The sequence below is a fragment of the Peromyscus leucopus genome, chromosome 23 (genome assembly GCF_004664715.2).
Source record: "Peromyscus leucopus breed LL Stock chromosome 23, UCI_PerLeu_2.1, whole genome shotgun sequence".
NCBI classification, from domain to species: Eukaryota; Metazoa; Chordata; class Mammalia; order Rodentia; family Cricetidae; genus Peromyscus; species Peromyscus leucopus.
The window spans coordinates 21,623,215-21,643,430 of NC_051082.1; the positions used below are offsets into that span (position 1 = coordinate 21,623,215).

Consider the following 20,216-nt stretch of genomic DNA (forward strand, 5'->3'; position numbering starts at 1 on the left):
AACAGAGGGCTGAAAACACACACCAGATAAAAAGCAGCCACAGCAGGAGCGTTAGAATCAGCTTGACTGTGAACTCGAGGTAACACCAGACACTTAATTCTCTGTGGTCATCTGCAGTCACCTTGCTCCAGGAAACTTGACTACCTGTTTTAGGGAGTAGCCCCCTCCCTTTTCCAGAAATACAGCATCGCTATGTAGACCAAGTTGGCCTCTGACACACACACACCCCCATTTATGTAAGTTCTCTCTTTTTTTAAGGTTTTAATTTTTATTTTTTTGAGATTATAATGCAATTAACAGATCTCCCCTCCCCCTCTAAGCCCTCCCATATACCCTTCCTTGCCCTCTTTCAAACTCATGACCTCTGTGTTCATTAATTATTGTTACAGGCCTATGTGTATATGATGTATGTGTATGTGTATATGTATATAATGTATATGTATGTATATATGGTGTATGTGTATATGTATGTGTATATGATGTATGTGTATATGTATGTGTATATGATGTATGTGTATGTGTATATGATGTATATGTATGTATATATGGTGTATGTGTATATGTATGTGTATATGATGTATGTGTATGTGTATATGTATGTCTATTCCTAAATACAACCTGCTCTGGTCTCTGATTCCTGGTCTTTCTGCCTCAGTCTCCCAGGGTCTGAGACTCCAGGCTTGGGCCACCATACCCAGTTCAGGAAGTATTCTTTAGTAACAGTTGGGCCTTCCATGAGTGTTATGGAGCAGGCTTCAGGGACACAAGCGTACCGAAGACCAGGCTTCTTAGCAATTTAAAACATTTTTTATGCAAGGGTCACTTGTAGTTCAGGGTGGCCTTGAACTTACTATATAGCTCAGGCTGACCTTGAAGTTCCGATCACCCTGATTCCACCTCCTTGAGTACTGGGGTTACTGGTGTGTACCACCATGTCCAGTTTGTGTAGTGCTGGGAATGGAAGCCATGGCTTCATACATGTTTGGAGAGCACTCTACCAACAGCCACATTCTTGGCGCTCTCACTGGGGACTTCTTGACATTTGTTTGATCTTTAAAAAACACTTCTTTTTATTTATGTATGCTGGTGTGGGGGGTGCGCTGCCTTGGAGGTCAGAAAGAGGATACAGCATCTCCTGGAGCTGGAGCTGTTATAGGAGGATGTAAGATGCCCAGCACCAGTCTTCTGGGAGGACAGTACATGCTCTCGACCATCGAGCCATCTCTCAAGTCCCAAATGCTCAAGACAAATGCTGTTCGTCTCAGTTGGGGTTGGTTACTATTGCTGTGATGAAACACCATGACCCAAAGCAACTTGGGAGGAAAGGGTTGATTTCAGCGTGTTGGTCGTAGTCGGCCATGGAGGAGTACTGCCCACTGGCTTGCCCCTCACGCCTTGCTCAGCCTGCTCTCTTAGACCTTCCAGCACCACCAGCCCAGGGATGGCACCACCCACGGTGAGCTGGGCCCTCCCACATCAGTCATCAATTAAGACAATGCGCCGCAGGCCAGTCTGATGGGAGTGTTTTTCTCAGTTAAGGGTCTTTCTTCCAAAATGACTCTAGCCAAATTGCCATAAAACTAGGCAGCACAGCTGGAGAGATCCAGATGGGACTAGAGCTTTTTCCCTTGTCCATAGTTTACTTCTGACAACTTTTCTTTGCAGTTTAAGGTCAATGGAGAGTGGTGGACGTGGATCGATTACAGCCGCTTCCAGGAGCTCGTCCTGCAGTACGAACAGAGTGGAGGCTCAAAGGCGTTCAGTGCGAGCGATTACATGGCCAGAACCCCACCGTGGGCACTGTTCGGTGCCAGGGAGAGAGGCTTTGATCCCAAGGACACGAGGTACCAGAGGAAGAACAAAGCGAAGGACATCTCGGGATGTTGAGCTTATCTGAGTTAAGGATCTCCAAAGACAACAGCCGCCTGGCCCCAGAAGGTTCTCGGTCCCCATCACTGTCCCAAGGGCAAAGCTTCACAGTTGTACTTCATAGAGAAACACCACCAGGCGGCCGGCTACAGACGCAGCACCCACACGTGAGGGTCGTGGACTCGGCTCAGAGCTTCTTACCGGAGCTCAGGCCCTTTTCTGAGTTGATTTCTGAGACAGTGGAGGCGACAGTCACCTTTGGACTTTGAATAGTTTTGAATTTTATTTTAGTAATTTTCCTAAGTGCTATTATTCCTGAGTGTTACACAGGGAATAAAGATTTCTGCCTCTTCCTCTTGAGCTACTGGCTTTTCCCCTGCCTTCTGTCTTGTCTTTAGATCTGTTCTGGTTAGGTAGAGCAGGCTGGCATCCACTCACGGCAGTGCTCCTGGCAGAGAGTTTGGATGACTGCCAGCCACTGCTGCCAGCCGGCTGCCTCTCTGAGCTCCTGGCTCCGTAGAGTGATCACCGGTATATTTAGCTTATAGTGGCCGAGCCCAGCCTTCCTGCCCCTTCCAAGGGAAGGACTCCATTCCTTTGCTCACTCTTAGGGTCACGCCCCCTGAAATCGATTATTCACAATTCTCAAAGGGGGCGTGTGTGTGTGTGTGTGTATGTGTGTGTGTGTGTGTGTGTGTGTCTGTGTCTGTGTGTGTGCATGCATGTGGGCTTATGAGTGTTTGTGTGCCATGCAAATAAGTGCAGTGTCCATGGAGGCCAGAAGGGGGCATTAGATCCCCAGGAGCTGGAATGGATGCTGGGAACCAAACTCAGGTCCTCTGGAAGAGCAGCAGTGCTCTTAACTGCTGAACCATCTCTCCAGTCCCAAATGCTTTATTTATTCTTCCAAATATTTTCAGATATTAAATCAAGCACTTTTAAACTTTTGCATCTTCACAACTTTTTGGGGAATTGTTTCAAACCTCAAACTGGTCTGTGTTCCCTTCTTTCGCAGCCAGGCTACCACAGCGGGTAACGGGCTAGATGGGAGTCCAAGCCTCTTCCAGAAGAGATGTTGTTGTTCAGTGTGTTGTCATCCAGGCAGCAGACATGTATGGAACAGGGTCTCTCCTTGTCTTTCTGTTCAAAGTCACTGTTGAGGCCTCTGCTACATGCGCATACACACACACACACACACGCACGCACGCACGCACGCACGCACGCACGCACGCATATTTCTGTCTCCTCTCCATGTTTCTCTGTCGCTGTCTCCACCCTCATTGCTATGCACAGTCTGTCCTTTAAGGCCTAAGTTTTCTCTTCTTTTTTTCTCCGTCATTTCTTGAGACAGGATCTCGTGTATCCCAGGCTGGTCCCAAATTCACGTTGCAGCTGAGAATGGCCTCAAACCTCTGACTCTCCTGCCTCTGTTGGGATTACAAGTATGCACTGCTGTGCCCAGCTTCAAGTTTTTCTAGCCGGCAACATCTTAGTCAAGTTTTCTTTCTTAAGTAATTAAAGTTACTTAAAAATTCTTTTATCTAAGCCGGGCGGTGGTGGCGCACGCCTTTAATCCCAGCACTCGGGAGGCAGAGGCAGGCGAATCTCTGTGAGTTCGAGGCCAGCCTGGGCTACCAAGTGAGTTCCAGGAAAGGCGCAAAGCTACACAGAGAAACCCTGTCTCGAAAAACAAAACAAAACAAAAACAAAAAAAAAAAATTCTTTTATCTAAAAACGTAATAATCTTTCCTAAAGTCCCAGGGCACAATTATTCTTTTATGTCCTCAGATTAAAGATACGCCTGTTCTTTGAGTTTTAAGTCCTATTGGACGCCTTGCGCAGAAGCTCCAGGGCCAGCTAGCCTGGGTTTGCATGTGACAAATGAGAAAGCCTGTCCCAGGATGGAAGAGGAGGCCTGAAGCCAAGGTTTTCCTCCGACCTTCACACTTACCTGTGTCACAGGTCCCCTTCAGTCACACACATGAACACATGCACGTGTGCACACGCTCACAAAAATGAAAGAAAGTTAGGGGGTGTATTGGAAAGATGACTCAGTCGTTAAGAGTGTATTCTGCTCTTGCAGAAGACCTGGGTTTGGTTCCTAGAACCCGTATCAAGCAGCTCACAAACACCTATAACTCCAGCTCCGGGGGATCTGACCCCATCTTCTGGTCTCTGGAGGTCCTGCACTCATGTAGTACATATGAACTCATATAGGCAGACACACACACACACACACACACACACACACACACACACACACACACACACAAGTAAATCTTTAAAAAACATTAGGGGCAGACAAAGATGGCCCCGCTGCTTAAAGTGCTTGTCCCTAAGCTTGATGACCCAAGTTAGACCCTCTACATAGTAGAAGGAGAGGACTGACTTTCTGCAAGCTGTCCTCTGACCACGTTCTTCCTGTGCTGCGTGCACACACATACACACTCACACTCACACACACATGCACAAACACACAAGTAAATATTTTACAGAATTTAAAAACCTAAGTTACTAAATGAAGGAAGTAAGTAGGTCATTATAGTCAGAGGCATATATAAGTGACTGTGCTGGAGGCTGAGTGACATGTTCCACCATGGAACAGGTTACATACATGTTTATAGTTACAGAACAAAAGTGACGTCATACATCAGTGCATTCAACGGTCACGCTGCAGGGGACAGCGGGTTAGGCTGGTGACCCCAGAATGGGGATGTCTTCTCCAGATTTCACATGTTAGGATTAGAAGGCAGGCCTTGCCCTAGCCTGGATATGTTCTGGGAAGGTTTTCTGTCAGGAAAATGTTAGGTAAGAGACAAAAGTTACGGTCAGTGGCTATTAAGTGAGAGAGCACACGAGGATTTTCAGTGTGTACCTACAACATCCCACCCCCATTTCCCACATGCTTTTCAGCCAAGGTCAGGATCTTTGGCTTCTGTGTGCTAGCTTCAGACAGCGTCAGTTCACTAATGCGTGCTATTTGGGTGTGTGTGAGTGTGTGTGTGTGGTGTATATGCACATGGGTGTGCAGGTGTGCTCACCTGTGCACATGCAGAGTCTAGAGGAGGACCCCTTTGTCACTGTCAACCTCATTTCCTTGAGACGGGCTGGGGTTGCTGGTGTGACCTACCATACTTTGCAGTCAATCAAGCTACTTAAAAAAAAAAAAAAAAAGCACAAAGATAAACTTAGTAAGAAAACACAAGAGAGATGGTTCAGCAGCCAAGAGTGCTTGATGCTCTCGGAGGGAACCCCAGTTCAGTTCCCAGCACCCACTCAGGTGGCTCACAACTGCCTGCAACTCCATCTTCAGGGAATCTGACACACTCTTCTGGTCTCTGTAGGCACCTGCATTCACGCATGTACACACAGATACACACACACACACGCACACTTTTAAAAGAAAACGAAGCCAGGTGTGGCACATGCCTTTAATCCCATCACTCGGGAGGTAGAGGCAGGTGGGTCTCTGTGAGTTTGAGGCCAGCCACCTGGTTTACAAGGCAAGTTCCAGGACAGCCAGATCTGTTACACTGAAAACCCTGTCTCAAAAAACAAAAACAACAACAAAAAGAAAAAAGAAAAAAACGAATGAAAATGGGGAGAGAAAAAAAAAGCATTCTTTAGTTCAGAATTCTGTATTCCCAAGGGTCTAGTTATAGAACTCAGTAAAGTGAGGGAGAACTTTCCTTTACCCTCCTCTTCCCTCCCTCCCTCCCTCCCTCCCTCCTTCCCTCCCTTTTTCAGCCCCCTCCCCCCCACCTTTTTCTTTTGTTGAAGCAAAGCTGGAGTCTGTAAAGGAAAGGTTTAGGGGGGAGGTGCCTCAGTATAGTACCAAGCAGGAGGACCTGACTTTGATCCTCAGCACTCTTGTTCTCCTTTCCCGTGGTCTTATTAAGTAGCCCAGGCTGGCCTCCAACTCCCTATAATAGCCTCGACCAGTGGTTCTCCACCTGTGGGTTGAGACCCGCGTGCTGTAACATAGCCATCACCTAAGAGAAGAGTCCACCCAAGTACCTAGAACTGAAAGGTGTAGAATATGCTGGAAAAGGAGGCTGGGGAGATGACTTAGTGGGTAAGAGAGCCTGCCTTCAGGAGGACCCAAGTTCAATTCCCGACACCCACATAAAAAGCTGGGCATGGCTGTGCACCCACCTTTTGGGCTGTGTAACCCCAATACTATGGGAGGCTGGTACCAGAGGACAGCTGGAGCTTGATGGACGCCAGCCTGGCTGTATTAATTACATTTCTGTTGCTCTGATAAAACATCATGACCAAGCAACTTAGAGAAGGAAGCGGGTATTTGGGGTTTACCGTTCCGGAGGGATAAGCGTCCATCATTGGCGGGGAAGCATGGCCGCAGGCGGGCATGGCAGCTGAAGCAGGAAGCTGAGAGCTCACACTGAACCACGACCTCAAAGGAGAGAAGAAAATGAGCTGGAAATGGCCTAAGCCTTTTAATCTCAAAGCCTGTCTCCGGTGGCATCCTTCCTCTACCTCCTTAAACAGCACAGAGCGCAGGCGTCCACAAACACTCATAAAAAATAAAAGATTAAAAACAAACAAACAAGCCAAAAAAAAAAAAAAAAAAAAAATCTTCCCAAACAGCGATACCGACTGGGGACTAAGTGTTTACCCAAGACTATGGGGGACATTTATTACTTGAGCCGTTCTACTTGCTGAAGGTGTAGTGAGGAACACCGTCTCAAGGGAATAGAGGTGGGGATGGTGGAACAGGTCACCCAGTGCTCTGACCTCTGCACACACGAATGCGGGTACCTCCCCCCCCCCCATAACACACACATACACTCTCACACAACACACTCACCCAAGCCTAGAGAGCATAATGGCTAATGACTCCGGGAGATGGAGGCCAGACCTGGGCCCTAGGAACAATTATGCAAAAGAACAACTCCATCTGATTTGCATTTTAATAAGCTCACCGGAGCTGCAGGTTTTAAAATGGCGTGGAGAAGCCAAAAGGGAAAGGCACGAGTTGGTAGGCATTTTTCATCGAATGGTCTAGAAGGCCCCCTGGGGTGTGCCTGTGCCTGTGTGTTTGGGGTGACATTTGTGCTCCTGGGTTGTAGAACTGCGGATGGATTTGAGAGAGATCTATTTTATTTATTTTTTTGGTTTTTTGAGACAGGGTTTTTCTATGTAGCTTTGGAGCCTGTCCTGGAACTCACTCTGTAGCCCCGGCTGGCCTCGAACTCATAGAGATCTGCCTGCCTCTGCCTCCAGAGTGCTGGCATTAAAGGCGTGCGCCACCACAACCCGGCCTGAGACAGATCTATGAGGTATTAATGGACACAGCTGCAGACTGGTTGGATGTGTGTGTGTTGGGAGGGAGTTAGTTCAAAGGTCAGTGTTGGCCCACCATGCGCTGGCCTAAAAATAGGATGGATGATGGCAGCACTTGGAGGACTCTCAAGAGCAAAGGTTAAGAGGATGCTCAGGTATAGAGAGAACCTGAGGGAGACAGAAATGTGTCAGTCATCTTGGTGGGCGTTACCGTCGAAACCTAAGCCTGGAGAGATGGCTCAGCGTTTAAGAGCCCAGACTGCTCTTGGAGACGACCCACTCGTGGGAGCTCACAATCACCCATAAGTCCAGTTCTAGAGAACCCCAGGTCCTCCTGACTCCATGGGCAACTGCACTCAGACACACAGATCTCCATAATAAAAATAAATATTAAAAAATGAAAGAGGAAGGCTGACCTCTCCTAAGCAGAGTGTGACATGAGAGCGGAGATACCGGGCCTCGATGCATAGCAGCATAGGAGACGGGGTTACCAGGGAACGAGGCCAGAGGGACGCACCCTGGTGCCGCCGAAGCTCAGCAAGGAGGGCATCTGTCCATGTAAAGTGTGAGCATGTGGAGGCTAGGGGACAACCCGAGCTGCTGATCCTCAAAGTGCCTTCTCTCCCACCGAGCCACACCCCAGCTCCTCACTGGGGGATTCTAGGCAGGTGCTCTCCCACTGAGCCACACCCCAGCCCCTCACTGGGGGATTCTAGGCAGGTGCTCTCCCACTGGGCCACACTCCAGCCCCTCAGGGATTCTAGGCAGGTGCTCTACTACTGAGCCACATCCCAGCCCCTCACTGGGGGATTCTAGGCAGGTGCTCTCCCACTGAGCCACAACCCAGTCCCTCACTGGGGGATTCTAGGCAGGTGCTCTACCACTGAGCCACACCCCAGCCCCTCACTGGGGGATTCTAGGCAGGTGCTCTACCACTGAGTCACACCCCAGCCCTCACTGGGGGATTCTAGGCAGGTGCTCTCCCACTGAGCCACACCCCAGCCCCTCACTGGGGGATTCTAGGCAGGTGCTCTACCACTGAGCCACACTGAGAACCTTACTAGGGAAGTCTAGGTAAGTATTCTACTGACTGAGCCACACCCCAGCCCTGTGATTTGATTTGTAGTGAAAAAAAAAATTAGACATTTCTAACTGATCATCCCTATTCCCTGACCTTGTGGGCAGCTCTCCTGGGACCCCTTTCTCAACCTCATCCAGTGACTGAACCCTATTTCCCATTTCTCAATCTCTTTGTCTTGGGGGAGAGGGTGCAGGTGACATTTTGTTCTTGTCACTGGCCTGCCTGGGTCTGTCTGTGGCTAATGCAGTGTGTGGGCCATTAGACAGAGTCCTTGGTGGCTGGTCTTTTAAAAGCCTATTATTTTAATTTCCAAACCTTTTAGGGGAGGCAGTGCAGCAGCTGCATCCTCACACTCTGTCTGCCTCCTGATGATGACAATTCGTGACTCAGAGTCACAAACTGACCATTCCTTTGGCCACCACATCCTGTCCCACTCTGCTCAGTGTCCCCTCCAATAGAGTCAGCCTGTGTTGCCAGGGGACAGGAAATGCTGATGTAATGGCTTCTATTACTGACACTGCCCTGGTAGCTGGGGTGCCAAGGTTGTCTGCAGTCCTGGGGAGGGAACTGAAGAGCTGAAATGTCTTTAAAGTAACTCCACATCCCAAAGTGCTCATTTCACTGGGCTCTGTTAACCTGAGCTAATGCATTTATTTTCTTCAACGGGGAAGATAAGAAAATACCCTCCCCATTACCACATCACTCAGACACATCTAGACATCAAATAAAGGATGTGTTTACAGTCCTTAAACACTCTATGTCATTAACAAACCACCCAACAGCCAGTCTGTGAGCTCTGGTGTGGTGAAGAGTAGTAGGGTGTGGGTAGCCTTGTGCCCAACATCTGGGGACAGAAGCAAACATCTGCCTCCCCAGGGTCACCAGTTCCCCTATCACCCTGCTTCTACAGGGAAAAAAAAAACCTTGCAGATTCTCCGTGAGTGCAGACACCATTTCTCACATGCTTAGCTAGCTTCCATAAGAACTGGAAATATTTCAAATAAAGGAAACTCATTTTTGACTTTGTTTTTTTTGGGGGGGGTACTGGAGAGGGAACCCAGCTCCTTGTGCACTAGACATAATGTAGTGTTGCAGCTTACTGGCTTAAAGTATTTGCTTCCTGCATTAGTCAGTGTTCTGTTACTGTAACAAATTCCTGACGCAATTAGTTTATAAGGGAGAAAGGTTTATTTGAGCTCACGGTTTTGGAGGTCTCAGTCCATGATCATTTAACATTAGCAACATTGTATAGGATCTCTGTATTGTTGCAGGACATCATGGCAGAAGAGCAGGATGCAGCAAAACCAGACCCCAATGTTGAGCCAGGGGAAAAGAGAAAAGAGAGGGAGATGGGGTGCTACCACCCCCTTAAGAATATGCTCCCCAATGACCTAAAGACTATTTTTCTCTAGGCCCCACCTCTTTGAGTTTCTATCACCTTCCAATAGTGCCATATTAAGGATTAAGACTTGGGAGGCATATTAGTATTTATGAATTGTTGTAGGTGAAACCAGGCTCCTGGTTTCAAGGATATCAGTCCATCAATGGCAGGGAAGGCATAGCAAAGCAACTCAGTGTGTGGTGGTGGGTGGGAGCATGTGGTAGGAGCTGTTCACATCTTGATGGACCAGGAAGGGGAGAGGGAGTCAGGAACCAGGGACTTGATATAACCTTCCCAGATCCCCTCTCCTCAGCCCAGTGACCTCCCTTCTCCCAGATGGGCCCCACCTCCCAAAGGCTCCATAGCCTCCTGAAATTGCGCCCTCTGCTGGGGAACAAGGGAGTAAACTATGAGGCTGTGGGGGTATTCATTTTCAAACCGTAAGGGAGGATATTGAAGATCCAATCTGTATCACCTCTCTCCCCATCCCAGATGTAAGGCTGTGAGTCAGGGATGGCATCTTCATCAGCTTCTTAGGGTGGATCTCATGCAGGCACATTACAAACTACGTACAGAAAGATAATGCAGGAAATGGTTCTTTGGCAGGCTCACAAAATAACAGATCCCTGTCTTAATTAACATCCTTTCCCTCCTAGTCAACCACTTATCAGGGCTCTATTATCTCACGAGCACTTGGTAATGGGTTCTTATAAAAAATTTTATTTTTTTAACGAAAAAAAGTCGCAGGTAACTTGCTGTGTCGATTACTGATGGCCACTTACCAAAATGCCTTGGCATCTTTTTTTTTGGTCTTGAAAAGCTCTAAATGGTTTTCCGAGTTTGATCAAGACCAATTTATTCTTTTAAGATATGCGAATTTTGCAGCGAGAGCTGTTCTGAATGAGTCAGAATACTCCATCATGGTTTTCTTCTAAACAATTCAAAATATTTCTGCATCTTGATATTTTCCTTCTGAAGTGTGGGGTCAGTGGATCACATCTTCCTCCTTGTCCTCTACTGTGTGTGTATGTGTGTGGGTGTGGGCAGGTATGTTTGTGTGTACAGGTACATGTGGTTCATGTATATGAGTGCTTGTGGGATCTAGAGGACGATTTGTCAGGTTCCATTTATATATATGAATATATTTGTTATATGAATATATTAAATATATATACAAATATACATTTGAGGCTAGAGAAATGACCCAGTAGTCAACAACACTGGCTGCTCTTACAGAGGACCCAGGTTTGGTTCCCAGCTCTCCCTTGGCAGCCCACAACCATCTGTAACTCCAGTTCCAGGGGATCTGCTGCCCTCTTCTGGCCTCCTTGGGCACTGCACACATGTGGCACACAGACATACATGCAGGCAAAATAGCCCAACACATAAGGTAAAAATAACCAAATCCTTAAGGCTACTACAAATATTGTATTAGATTTACTTATTTAGCGTGTGTGTGTGTGTGTGTGTGTGTGTGTGTGTGTGTGTGTAGTGGTGCATGGGTCATGGTGTACATGGGGTGACCAGAGGACAACCTGCAGAGTCTATTCTTTCCACCATGTTGTTTCTGGGGACTGAAACTCAGATCATCAGGATTGGTAGCAGATGCCTTTACCTGCTGACCCCCCTCATCACTTTCTCCTTTTTTATTTATTTATTTTTGCCTAATTTTTTTTTTTTTTGAGACAAGCTCTCCCACCGGTCTGGAACTCACTGAGAAGGCTGAGCTGACTGGCCAGTGAGCAGGGAACCGCCGGTCTCAGCCTTCCTGCTGTGGGGTCAGAAGCACACACCACCAGGCTTGACTTTTATTTTTCTCTTCACGTGAGTTCTGGGAATTGAACTCAGGTCCTCAGGATTGCAAGGTAAGCATGTTACTGACTCATCTCCTCTGCCCACTTTTATATTTCTCTCCTGAGATGTAGGATCAGCAGATCAGCCCCCTAGTAGAGTGATCATGTCAACACTTTATATGATTGACACCCAATATCCACAGCCCCTCCTTTGACCAATTTTATTTATTTTTGACTTTTGACCTTTGCTCTAGCATCCTTCCTAATGCCTCCCCTAGGGACCTGCACACCCCCCCTCCCCCCGTCCCTCTCTTGGGAACATGGCTGTTTGGTTCATTGTGGCCAATGGTATGTGAGCTCATGTAAATATCCCAGAGAATTCTTCCAAGTAAGTGTGCTTCTGTCAGCAAGCACACACACACACACTCACACACACACACACACACTCACAAAAGCATTTTCAGCTTTTGAGCCATGACTTCAGATGCCTCGAAGATTGCCTTTCAACGTACCCATGATACACAGCATCGTATCCCCGAGATCAGATGTGCGGGAGAGGCTGGGTTCGTGTTAACGAACTCTTGCTTTCAGAGGTCAGTCCACTGTCCTTGGCTGTGTTGTTGCGGAGCCCTAGTGAGGTGGAACTTCACAGCAGGGGGAATGTGTGGCAGGCTCTTTGCCTCCTGGCAGCCAGGAAGCACAGGGGAGTCTTCAGAGGAAGGAGCCAGGGCAAGAGAGAGCCCCAACCAGATAGGCTGGCTCCGCATTTCTGGGCTTGTGGCGAGGCGGAACATCACAGTGGACCAGAGTGCATCAACTCAGAGCAGCCAGGACGTGGATGACAAGAGGCGGGTCCGAGGGGAAGATACACTTTCCAAAGTCAGATACTCAATGACCCACTTCTTCACCCGCCACGGTCCTGATGCTCCAGTCCAATGCTCCTATATTTTATTTGATGTGTGTGTGTGTGCGCGCGCACCATGGTGTGTGTGAGTGTGAGGAGGTCCGAGGACAGTCTCAGGCACTGGTTCTCACCTTCCACTTTGAAGCAGGCTCTCTTACGGTTTACCAGTGTGTACATCAGGTTAGCTTCCAGTTTCCTGTCTCTGCCTCCCATGTTCCCACGGCAGGGCTGGGATTACAGGTGCATGGACCACTGCATGGGTTCTGGGGATCTGAATTCAGGCCCTCAGGTTTGCACAGCAGATGCTTTACCCACGGATCCATCCTCCCAGCCCTGTTTTTCGTTTTTGAGATATGAAACCCAAACTGACCTTGAACTCCCCATGTAGTCCAGGGTGATCTTGAATTTTTAATCCTCTAGCCTCCAGCTCCCAAGCGCCAAGATTAGAGATGTGCACCCCCTAAACCCAATGTGGTGCTCAGATGGAACCCAGGGCCTCATGGCTGCTAGGGAGTGACATCTTTAGCTCAAAAACTGACTTCGAATATTTTATTACTTATGCGGTGTGTATGTATGAGTGCATGTCGGTTCTGAGCTCAGGTCGGGTTTATAAAGCTAGTGTTCTACACCCTGAGTCATCTCACTAGCTCTGCATGAATGCTGAGATCCAAAGTACAGCACTCATGCCTGGGCAGCAAGCAATCCTATCTGCTGAGCCAGCTCTCCAGCCACCCCCCAATACTGACTTTGAGTGACACTCCCCCCCCCCCCCGCCCCCGAAAACCAAAGACCTAAAGCATTGGCCTTACTTACTTCTCATTTGCAGAATCCCCTGCTTTTTACTTTTGGTAATAACCACCATCTCTGTTTCCATGACCTCAAAGGTGTGGGGGCTGCCCCCCCCCCCCCCCCCGCGCGCGCCATGTTAGTTACTCATCCATTGCTGGGATAGAACACCCTGACAAAGCGACTTCAGGAAGAAAGGGTCTCTCTTGGTTTATGGTTCCAGGGGGATCGTGTCCATCATGGCTGGGAAGACACGGCAACAGGAGCAGGAACCTGGCAGGTCTCATTTCGATCCATATACAGGAAGGAGAGAGGGAGGACAGGAAATGGAACCAGGCTATAAACCCTCAAAGCCCGCCCCTAGTGACGTGCTTCCTTCCACAAGGCTGTAGCTACTGAAGGTTCCATAACCTTCCCAAACAGCGCCACCCACTGGGAACCAAGTGTTCAGCTACAGGGGCCTGTGGAGGACATTTCTCATTCAAACCACCATACCCCATACACTCTACGGGTATGTTGGAGGTGAGGGGGTGAGATAAGGAAAGGCCGATGGCTGTCAGCTGCTCTGGAAGGATCCAGGGAGTTACAGATAGACAGGTAAAGGCATCCGAAGGACTCAGTGACAGCCTGTACTCATGGAAAGACAATGTGCTGCCAGTCTTGTTTAAAAAGGGGGTCAGGGCGGTGCACACCTATAATCCCAGAACTCATGAGGCAGAGGCAGGAGGATCTGTATGAGTTCAAGGCCAGCCTGGTCTACATAGGGAAGGACTACAGGCCAGCTACACATAGTGAGATCCTCTTGCCGGGAGGGAGAAGGGAAGGAGAAGGAGAGGGAGAGAGGTTGGGGGAGGGCGAGGAAGCCTTAGATGTCATCCGTTTTGCAGTATGTGTTTCACTCCAATTTGAAGGGCTAGTCTTATAGACTTCATAATCCATCATCCATTCGGGCTTGTGGGAGATTTCTTTACGATGCTAGTCTTGTCATAGAGAGAGCAGGAAGAAAGATGAATGACATGGGATTCGTGACCTACCCAGCCAGGCAGAGCAGTCACAGAAGTTTTCTTTTTCGATACTGGGGATTGAACCCAGGGCTTTGGTTTTACTAGGCAGGTGCTCTACCACTGGACTGAAGTCCATGACCTATTTTTATTTTTCCTCTTGAGAGAGTCTTGCTCACTGGCCAGGGTTGGTCTTGAACTTCTCATCCTCTTTCCTCAGCTTCCTGGGTAGCTGGGATGGTAGCATGCACCACTGCATCCAGGTTTGCCTCCAAATGTTTTGAATATATATATTTGGCTTTTTCTTTTTTTTTTTTCTTTTTCTTTTTTTTTTTTTTTGGTTTTTCGAGACAGGGTTTCTCTGTATAGCTTTGCGCCTTTCCTGGAGCTCACTTGGTAGCCCAGGCTGGCCTCGAACTCACAGAGATCCGCCTGGCTGTGCCTCCCGAGTGCTGGGATTAAAGGCGTGCGCCACCAACGCCCGGCATATTTGGCTTTTTCAAGACAGGGTTTCTCTGTGTAGCTTTGCGCCTTTCCTGGAACTCACTTTGCAGACCAGGCTGGCCTCGAACTCACAAAGATCCACCTGCCTCTGCCTCCTGAGTGCTGGGATTAAAGGCATGTGCCACTATCACCCGGCTGAGTATATATATTTTAATGTATTAAATTAGCATACAAGGTATTAGACATCACTATGGCATTAAAAATATTTATTTTTTAATTATGTGTATTTTTATGTCTATGTGTGGGTATGCAAGTGTGTGCAGGTGCTTGAGGAGGTCAGAAGAGGGCGTCAGATCCATAAGAGCCAAAGTCAAAGCCTTGTTGCTAAAATTCCTTCCCAGCGGTTGATGTAAACAATGTCTACACTTCCTCCTAAAGTCCCCACACTGAGGCATGATTCCACAAAGTCCCTTCTGGGGATCCAGTGAGTTTCTTGGGCTTCCCAATAAAGCATAGACAAGGGGTTACTTACCGTAGCTTGGGTGCACCCCAACAAGGGCGTACCAAAAGGGGATGATATCTTTCCCAAAGCTGCATAAATGGAGCATGGATCCCCTAATCTTTACCCTCCCCAAGGCCATGTTCAGTTAGGGCAGAGTTGTATGCAACGGGGGGGGGGGGGGGGGGGGGGGAGGCTGGAGGCTCAGGTGAGGGTCTGGTGACCATGGCCACTCTTCTATGAGGTCTATAAACAGCCAAGGAGCCCAGCTGGGCTGATCTTTTGCAAATGGGCATATCTGAACTCCCCAACATAGAGGTTATTTGGCTTGGAGGATAGTCATGTCCAACAAAGTGGTTGTGAGCCACCCATTGTGGGTTCTGAAAACCAAACTGAGGTCCTCCCGGTTTGCTCTGGTTCCCAGCATCCGTGGTGGGCAGCTCACAATTCCCTGTCATTCCAGCTCTAGGGGATCTGATGCCCTCTTTTGGTCTCCCTGCCCCCCATGTTTACATACAAGTGAAAATAAAATAGATCTTTAAAAAAGAGAAGTCGGATTCCCATATCCCTGCTCCAGTGCTACCTGAGCAGAATGCTGACAGGATCCTTTCTGGAAAGATTGGCCTGAGTAGAGCCTACACTTAGTGACGTTGGATACAGTTGGGAGGGGGTGTCAGTGACCTATGGTGAAAAGAGGGAGTTTGGGTAAAAATGGAACCAATTGAGAGATGCCTGCTTTCTAGTCTCTGACCTCTATTTGACATTTAGAACAGCTCACCGAAGGTTATATAATTCTATACAACTATGGATAAGTATCGAAAACAAGCAAATGATGTAATGAGACAATTATGACCCCATATGAGTGGTATTCGTATGCCACCAACCATCCATGAATAATATTGGCACGGGCACCGAATAAATGTTGCTTCAACCCAAAAGGATAAAATTAGGATGAGGGGAAATAGTGTGAGTGCGAACTGGTGGAATGCTCACCGAGCATTCATGAAGCATGTGCCACGTAAATCAGGCATGGTGGTGCATGCTAGTAATTCGAGCACTTGAAAGGTAGAGGCAGAGGGATCAGGAGTTCAAGGCCATCCTTGGCTACATAGGGAATTTGAGGCCATCCTTAGCTACATGAAACCTGTTCTCAAAAAAAAAAATGAAATTGTGTAATATAAAGAGAAACATCTGAACACACAGCCAGAAGGTGGTGGAGTGGGGGGTACTAATTTTATGATTTCTTTTCTTATTTTGAAAGTTATTATTGTTATGTTTGTGTGTGTGTATGTGTGTGTGTGTGTGTGTGTGTGTGTGTGTGTGTGTGTGAATGAAGTGAGTGTTTATGTTCAGGTGCATGTGTGCAGGACAGAGGATAACTTTACCCTTGGGAGTCGGTTCTCTCCTTCCATGTTGAGGAAGAGTCTTGCTCGCTTCCAGCATGTAGCATCTCCAAGGTAATTGGCCCGCGAGCTTCCCCGAGAGTCTCCCATCTCCAGCTTCCACTCATCATGGAGTGCGAGGTTTAGAGAAGGCCACCACTGTAGCTGGATTTTTACACCTTGTTTTGTAGGTTCCAGGGATTGAACTCAGGTTGTCAGGAGTTTGTGACAAGCGCCTTTACCTGTTGAGCCCTCTCACTGGCCCCCCTTCTATTTTATTTTATTTCCCTATTTTTCTTCTATTGAAATTAGATTTTTTAATACACTATATTCTGATTAAGATTTCCCCTCCCCTAACTCCTCCCAGATTCTCTCCACCTCCCCTTTCTCTCTCTTTCTTTCTTTCTTTCTTTCTTTCTTTCTTTCTTTCTTTCTTTCTTTCTTTCTTTCTTTCTTTCTGTCAATTTTTAACTTATTTATTTTTTTTAATGTGCATTGGTGTGAGGGTGTTGGATCCCCTGGAACTGGAGATACAGACAGTTATGAACTGCCATGTGGGTGCTGGGAATTGAACCCGGGTCTTCTACAAGAGCAGCCAGTGCTCTAAACCACTGAGCCATCTCCCCAGCCCCTCCACCTCCCCTTTCATCCAAATCCACACCCTTTCTTTCTTTCGCTCTCTCGATAGAAAACGAGCAGGCATCTAAAAATAATAATAAATAAAATAAAATAAAATGAGATAAAACAAAAACAAGCAGGACTAAGCAGACAGAAGAAAAAGAGCCAAAGAAAAAATACAAGAAACTCATAAAGACGCAGAGACACACATATTCACATACACAGACACCTCATAAAAAACATGAAACCTGAAACAATATATATGCAACCAACCCCGCCCCCCCCCCAAAAAAAAAACACCAAAGGCCTCAACCAAGCAATATGAGACAAAGAACCTCCAAAGATGCCATTGAGTTCATTTCCTGTTGGCTGTCCGCTGCTGGGCATGGGACTTGACATCAGGAGGGATTTGTATCCCCGGTGAGACTCTGTTAGAGAAAATCAATTTTTCCTTTGCGAGTGGTTGTCAACCAGAGATAAGTTTTGGGTTAGGGGGATGGGGCCTTGTGTCCACTTCCCCTCTCAATGCTGGGGCCCCATCTGGAGTAGACCTGTGCAGGCCCTGAGCATGCAGCCACAGTCTGTGTGCCTTGGTCCTGTTGTGTTTAGAAGACCTTGTTTCCTTGGTGTCCTCCATCCCTCTGGCTCTTAGAATCTTCCACTTTCTCTTCCCCAGGGCGCCCTGAGCCCTTGGGGAAAGAATTTGGACTGTCACTCTACATTGATTTTAAATTAAAAAATAGATACACTTGTCAGTAGGGTGTGATAATTATCTGATATATGTGCACATGTATGGATATAGTATGCATGTGTATATGTGCACAGTAGAGTTGGAAAGTATGTCATTATCTAACACATATGTTGTCTGGAGCTGTGGCTCAGTGGGAGAGCACTTGCCTAGCATCTACAGGGTCCTGGGTTCCACCCCCAGTACTTAAAAAAAGAAGAAATAAATAAATTGATCAAAGTGTTTGGTTATTTAATAAATCATACTGTATATTTTATTAATTTAAAATGTTTATTGATTTAGTATGTTTGTGTGTGCATGAGCATGCCATGATGTGCATATGGAGGTCATAGGACAGTGGGAATCAGTTCTCTCTTTCCACCACGTGGGTCTCAGGGATCAAGTTCAGGTTGTCAGCTGCCTTCACCCACTGAGCCATCATCCTGGTCCTCTTTCCAGATCTTAGTCCCAAGAGTTTCTGAAGACTCCAAAGCCCATCACTTCTATCACATTGTATGTGAGTGAAAAAAGAAAAAACCCTCATAAACAGTACGCCAAAGAGAATGTAATATTCACTTTAAAAATCCACACACATGCATTTTAAGATCTAAGAGAACTCAGGCTGTCCCTGCCTCTCTGGGTCTGGCTTACGTCCCTTGACATAGTCATTTCCAGTTCCATCCACTTCCTTGCAGGTGTGATTCCATTTCTCCCTGTGGCTGAATAGATCTCCACTGTGTACCTGCACCCACCAATGACCTGTCCGTCTGTTGATGGTATCGGGGCTGCTACCATCTCTTGGCTATGGTGAATAGGGCTTGAGTGGACATGCATGTGCACATGTCTCTGTGGTCTGTTGGCTTAGGATCCTTCCAGTAATTCCCAGAAGTGGGGTAGCTGGGTCATATATGTAGTTCTAATTTTAGTATTTTTTTTTAAAAAACCTCCATACTGATTACATAGTGACTGCATAAAGTTACAGATAACATATAATTTTTTAAAAAGATTTTTATTTCATTTTAAATATGTGTGTGGGTTTGTGTACATTGAGTATAATGACCTTGGAGGCCAGAAGAAGGCATCGGATCCCCCTCGGATTGGAGTTACAGGTGGTTGTGAGCCGCCTATGTGAGTACCGGGAATGGAACTTGGGTCCTCTTTGAGAGCGGCAAGCACTATTAACTGCTGAGCCATTTCACCCGCCCCCAGAGGGTGTGATGTTCTGACCTTCCTCTTCTAAGGCTATATGATTTCTTTTAATTGCACAGGATAAAAATAAATTTCAATTATTTATGAGTGTGGAACTCAAATAAATCTTGAGGTCTGAAATACCGACAGAGAAACAGTAGTTAGTGATTAAAAAGCCATTCTAATGTTTACTAAAATAATTGGAAAGTATTAATGGATCCAGTTCAGGACTCACGGGCATAATTCTTCGAAAGTCCACTCCCGTCTTCGGCGGTTTGGTTACTGAAGAGCTTCCGGGATTCCTCTGGGTTCTCTAAGACACTCATTCTTTTTGTGTGGGGGAGGGTGTGTGGTGTGGGGGTCTGTATGTGCTTGCACATTTCGAGGGCAGAGGTCAACCTCCAATGCTGTTCCACGTGATGGGGATGTCTGCCTTGATTTTTTTTTTTTTTTTTTTTTTTTTTTGAGGCAGTCTCTCACTGACCTAGTAGGCTCAGCTGGCTGGCCAGTGAGCCCAGGGCTTCGAACTGCCTCTGTTTCCCCAACACGGGGCTTACAAATATGGGAGACCATGCCCAGCTTTTTACATGGGTGTTGGGATCGAACTCAGCACCTCATGCTCACGTACACATGGCAAGCACTTTGCTGGCTGAACCATCTCACCATTCGGTTTTAAATAAGATAGCTCTTGGGGGCCGTGACGTCACCTTTGGAACAATACTGTGAGTTAGAGATCATCATTTCTTCCCACAAAGAGGGGGTTCCAGGTTCAGAGAAGATGGACGATGTGTTCAGGGGAGCACAACAGAGAAGAGATGAAATCAAGTCTCCCCAACTCAAGCTGTTGCACTACAGGACCTTTTTGTTTTGTTTTGTTTTGTTTTTGTTTTTGTTAACATTTGGTTGTACTTTATGGTTGCCCTCCCAGCTGATTATCCATTTTCTTTTCTTGTTTTTAATGTTTTTGTGTTGCTTTGCTATCTTTGAGATCATCTTTTTATGTAGCCCAGGCTGACCATCAAACATGCCATCCTCCTGCCTTCTGTTGAGTGCTGAGATCTCAGACATGCACTTCCACATCTGACTGCATTACTGTTTTAGTCTTTCTTTGAAAGGATTTTTTATTTAAAAATTAGTCATATTTAAAATTTGCGTGTGTGTGTGTGTGTGTGTGTGTGTGTGTGTGTGTGTGTGTGTGTGTGTATGAGTGCAGTGCCTATGGAGGCCAGAGGCATTGGA

The 20,216-nt window shown here is 47.0% G+C and overlaps 1 protein-coding gene across 1 annotated transcript in view; it reads left to right on the top strand.

Moving 5' to 3' along the window:
• Positions 1 to 2,229, top strand: part of LOC114693659 (S-adenosyl-L-methionine-dependent tRNA 4-demethylwyosine synthase TYW1) — an 86,636-nt gene extending 84,407 nt beyond the window's left edge. The window contains exon 16 of the mRNA XM_028870142.1: positions 1,666 to 2,229. Within this exon, the coding sequence (XP_028725975.1) occupies positions 1,666 to 1,887 (222 nt within the window). The 3' untranslated portion in view covers positions 1,888 to 2,229. The remainder of the gene's footprint in view (positions 1 to 1,665) is intronic.
• The last annotated feature ends 17,987 nt before the right edge of the window (positions 2,230 to 20,216 follow it).